This window comes from Protobothrops mucrosquamatus, unplaced genomic scaffold (genome assembly GCF_001527695.2).
Source record: "Protobothrops mucrosquamatus isolate PMUCROS unplaced genomic scaffold, P.Mucros_1.0 scaffold6635, whole genome shotgun sequence".
Lineage (NCBI taxonomy): Eukaryota > Metazoa > Chordata > Lepidosauria > Squamata > Viperidae > Protobothrops > Protobothrops mucrosquamatus.
The window spans coordinates 2,463-6,702 of record NW_015392455.1 but is presented as its reverse complement, the minus strand read 5'-3'; the positions used below and the strand labels follow the sequence as shown (position 1 = coordinate 6,702).

The window sequence follows — 4,240 nt, the reverse complement described above, 5'->3', positions numbered from 1 at the left end:
CATTCGCGCTGAGGTGGATTGCAATCTATTATTAGTTGTTCAAGTCTGTTGTTCTGCACCAAGAGGCATAGAAAAAAAAGAAAGAGAAGAGAGGAAAAAAAAGAAATATTCTCTTTGGCTGGTGCTTCCTCAAAACCTCCCAGAAAAACAGTCTCTCGCAGTCAATGCGAAGTCTTTTAAAAGCAGCTGCATTTTGTGTAACTTGTAGCAACAAGCCACATCTCAGTCCATCAAGTTCTGGTTGACACAACAGAGAATGCCCTGGAGAAAAACACACACACACACACACACCATCCCTGAATTAGAATCCTAAAATACAGCTTATTGGATTTAAAAAAAATCACAGGGTGCTTCAGAATCATCCTTCGACTTCAGAGGTAGGATTTTAAGAAGGTGTAGGAAAAAAAAAACCGAATTAATTCAACGGCACTAACGGCAGGAATTTGTAAAACGTTCCGAGGAACAGTGTTTTAAAAGCAAGGCAAGATCCCCCCGCGTAATGCATCACAGAATCTTCTCCTTCAGAATTCAAAAAAAGCCGGATTCCGGGCCAAGGTGTAAGGGGGCATCACGTTTGATCAAGCCAGCATCATTCTTTGCCTTTAAAAAGACCCCGTCCTTGGTCCTTCAGAACCCAGAAATGGTCATGACTTGGAAGAAAACCGTAAACTCCATTCCGGACCGGGAAAACGTCTCCAAAGAGGTCATAAGAAAAACGGGATGCGGGAAGATACGGTTTTGCATCCGGTGGAGGAAAAGATTTTTTCCTCGTTGGGAAAATAGGAAAAGCTGCCGGCTACTCCGTCCACGACCTCCGGGTGAGGGAGGAGACCCTGGCCGGCCATCTCGTTGACCACGCACTGCTTCACGTGGTGCTGTCGCAACGGGAGGAAGGGCACCAAGACGTCGATCAAGTTTTGCTCAAGGATCCCGGATTTCCAGAATCCGTCTGAAAGAGACGAGAAAAAGGACGAGGGTGAAACTGTTAACGTTACAGGCGGGGGGGGGACCCCGAATTTCTACGTATCTATGTTTGCTTCGAGGTCAGTTAGATTAAGGCAGTGGATCATAACCTTTTCTTGACCACGGGATCCCCTTTAAATGCCTTTTGTGGCCCTGAACCGTGACCGCGGATCCCCCAAGACTTAATTCGAGATTTAAAATGGTGACATTGCAGACTCCTCGTGATGACATTGTGCCCTCGCCCAAGGATCTGTGGAGAATGGCTGCAGGATTTGGGAATGGCTGGTCTAGAGAAAAGAAGGACTAGGGGGGACATGATAGCAGTATGCCAGTATTTGAGGGGCTGCCAAAAAGAGGAGGGGGTCAATTTATTTTTCAAAGCACCAGAAGCCAAGAAACAACGGATGGAAACTAATCAAGGAGAGAAGCAGCCTGGAATTAAGGAGAAACTTCCTAACAGTGAAGACTATTAACCAGAGGAACAGCTTGCCACCAGAAGCTGTGGGTGCTCCATCACTGGAGGCTTTTAAGAAGAGACAGGACAGCCATTTGACTGAAATGATACAGGGACTCCTGCTTGAGCAGGGGGCTGGACTAGAAGACCTCAAAGGTCCCTTCTTCAATTTTCACAATGTTTTTCCTAAGCGCGCACGCAAATAAGGGACAGTTTTCGACAAAACAGGTTGCAAAAGACAGTCAATGTAACGGCAAAACATGGCCGAGAGAACAAAGTCCGGTCATGTGAATTCACCCCACGTTGAGAACCACTGGATTAAGGTCATCTTGGCCACTCCAATTTTACCAAACCGGACGCTGAGTTGCCGAATGCCGAAACGGGCATAGAGACAGTCTTCAACTTACGACTGATTGCTTAATGACTGTTTGAAGACACGACCTCCCTGAAAAAGCGAGGACTTACAGGCCGGATCCAAAGTTTGGGTAGCCAGGTTTCCACCCGCTCCTCCTCCTTCCCCCCCCCAATAGTCATTTAGGGTTCGGCACTTACATTGACTTGTGTTTTGCCATGTTTTTGTCGAAATCCATTATTTAATTTGCGTTCAATACTTACGACCGCCATGTCTGCTTCAAAAATGTGGTGAAATTGGGTGGCTCAGGGGATTGACCCATTTTATTAACCCTAATGGGCAGGGTCCATCATGGTTGTATGCCGAGGACTACCTCAATTCATTGCGGATTGGTGTTTTTTCTCCCTCTGCCCTTTATTTGGGGAAGTTTTGTAGATAGCCAACGTCCCACCAAAGTGTTCCTCTTTTTCTCCCCTCCTTCCGAAGATAACTCACTTTGCGGGTCTTTAGAAATGGCCTCCAAAATCGACGCTTCCAGATCCTGACGACTGATCTCCTCGCGGTCTCTGCGGTCCCGCCAGAGGTCCAAAGCCATCCGGTTAATCTGCTCCGTGCCCGTATTGCTAAAGACGGTCAGAGGAGAGCAGCTGAAGCTCAGCAGTACTACATCTCCCATATCTTACTGGTTTATTGAATACACGATGTGATATAGGCCAGGGCTTTTCAACCAGTGGTACGGGTACCACCTGTGGTACATTGGCACCTGGCAGGTGGTACGCAACCATCTTAGAAAAGTGAACCGGTGGCAGCACCACACAAGCCTGAGCGAGAGATGGCTGGAGCTGCAGGGCTGTCAGGGCTCAGTGGAAGCGCCAGGATCAGCGCCAGGATCCAGCTGGAGCTCAGCGCTGATCCTGGTGCTTCTGTTGAGCCCAGAAGAAGCGCCGATCAGCTGGAATGTTGTAGCCTCTCCAGGGTCTTGTGATTTACATTCAGATGCTTGGCAAGTGATTCATATTTATGACGGTCACAGTGTCCCAGGGTCATGTGAAGTGACCAAAACCTGCTGCAACCACCCAGCAGATGGGGGGAATAAAAACCAAACACCCCCACCCCACCCCCGCTGCCAATCCTCAACAGAAATGCTCACAACAATGAAAACCTCGGACAGGAGGAAGAGCGCCACTGGGTGGGCAGGCAGGTGTCTTGCTCGGCTGTGGCTTGGGGGGTATTTTTTTCAGTGTCATTGTAAATTCGAACAGTCACTAAGCGAACTGTTGTAAGTTGAGGACTACCTGTAGTTCATCACTTTTTTCCTTTCTTTTTTGGGTCATCAAGTTTTTGACACCTTGCTAGGCGACTGGTGGTACTCGGATGTTGCCATATCCTAAAAGTGGTACAATGGGTGAAAAGCCCTGATATAGGCCAGGGGTCTCCAACCTTGCCAACTTTTAAGACTTGTGGACTTCAACTCCCAGAATTCTGGGAGTTAAAGTTCACAAGTCTTACAGTTGGCAAGGTTGGAGACCCCCAGTATAGGCGAAGGAAAACTAACTCTAAAATCCCAAGACGTCTAACCAAAGCATCTAACAACAAGGACCTCCCAGATGTCCACGTAGACCATGTAAACGCCTTCTCATTTTGAGAACCATCTGCTATCTTCTTCACAGTGGTTAGAATGCCCTTGAAAAGTTTCCAGGCATCTTTGTGCAGAGAAGGGCAACAAAGAGGATTAGGGGGATGGAGGCTGAAACCTATAAAGAGCGGTTGCGGGAATTGGGTACGTCTAGTCTTAACAAAGAGAAGGACCGGGAGGGACATGATAGCAGTGTTCCAGTATCTCAGGGGCTGCCCCAAAGAAGAGGGAGTCAAGCAGGACAAGAAGCAACGGATGGAAACTCATCGAGGAGAGAAGCAACCTGGAACTAAGGAGAAATTTCCTGAGAGTTAGAACAATGAACCAGTGGAAAGAACTTGCCTCCAGAAGTTGTGAATGCTCCAATATTGGAAGCTTTTAAGAAGAGACTGGACAATCATTTGTCTGAAATGGTATAGGGTTTCCTGCCTGAGCAGGGGGTTGGACTAGAAGACCTCCAAGGTCCCCTCCAAGTCTGTTATTCTATTCTATTCTATTCTATTCTACAATCTATTCTATTCTTATTTCTTATTCTATTCTATTATTTCTTATTCTATTCTATTATTTCTTATTCTATTCTATTCTATTCTATTATTTCTTATTCTGTTCTGTTCTATTCTATTCTATAATCTATTATATTTATTTCTTATTCTATTCTATTCTATTCTTTCTTATTCTGTTCTATTCTATTCTACAATCTATTCTATTCTTATTCCTTATTCTATTCTATTCTATTCTACTTTATTCTTTCTTATTCTGTTCTATTCTATTCTACAATCTATTCTGTTCTGTTCTATTCTATTCTATTCTACAATTTATTCTATTATTTCTTATT

At 45.5% G+C, this 4,240-nt stretch overlaps 1 protein-coding gene across 1 annotated transcript in view; it reads right to left on the bottom strand.

The window, feature by feature from the left end:
- Positions 1 to 587: 587 nt before the first annotated feature.
- The window catches only part of LOC107300306 (torsin-2A-like), a 4,899-nt gene continuing 1,246 nt past the window's right edge, over positions 588 to 4,240 (bottom strand). Inside the window, exons 2-3 of the mRNA XM_015829641.1 lie at positions 2,265 to 2,392; positions 588 to 949 (exon numbers count right to left, since the gene is read on the bottom strand). Of these exons, the coding sequence (XP_015685127.1) occupies positions 705 to 949; positions 2,265 to 2,392 (373 nt within the window). The 3' untranslated portion in view covers positions 588 to 704. The remainder of the gene's footprint in view (positions 950 to 2,264; positions 2,393 to 4,240) is intronic.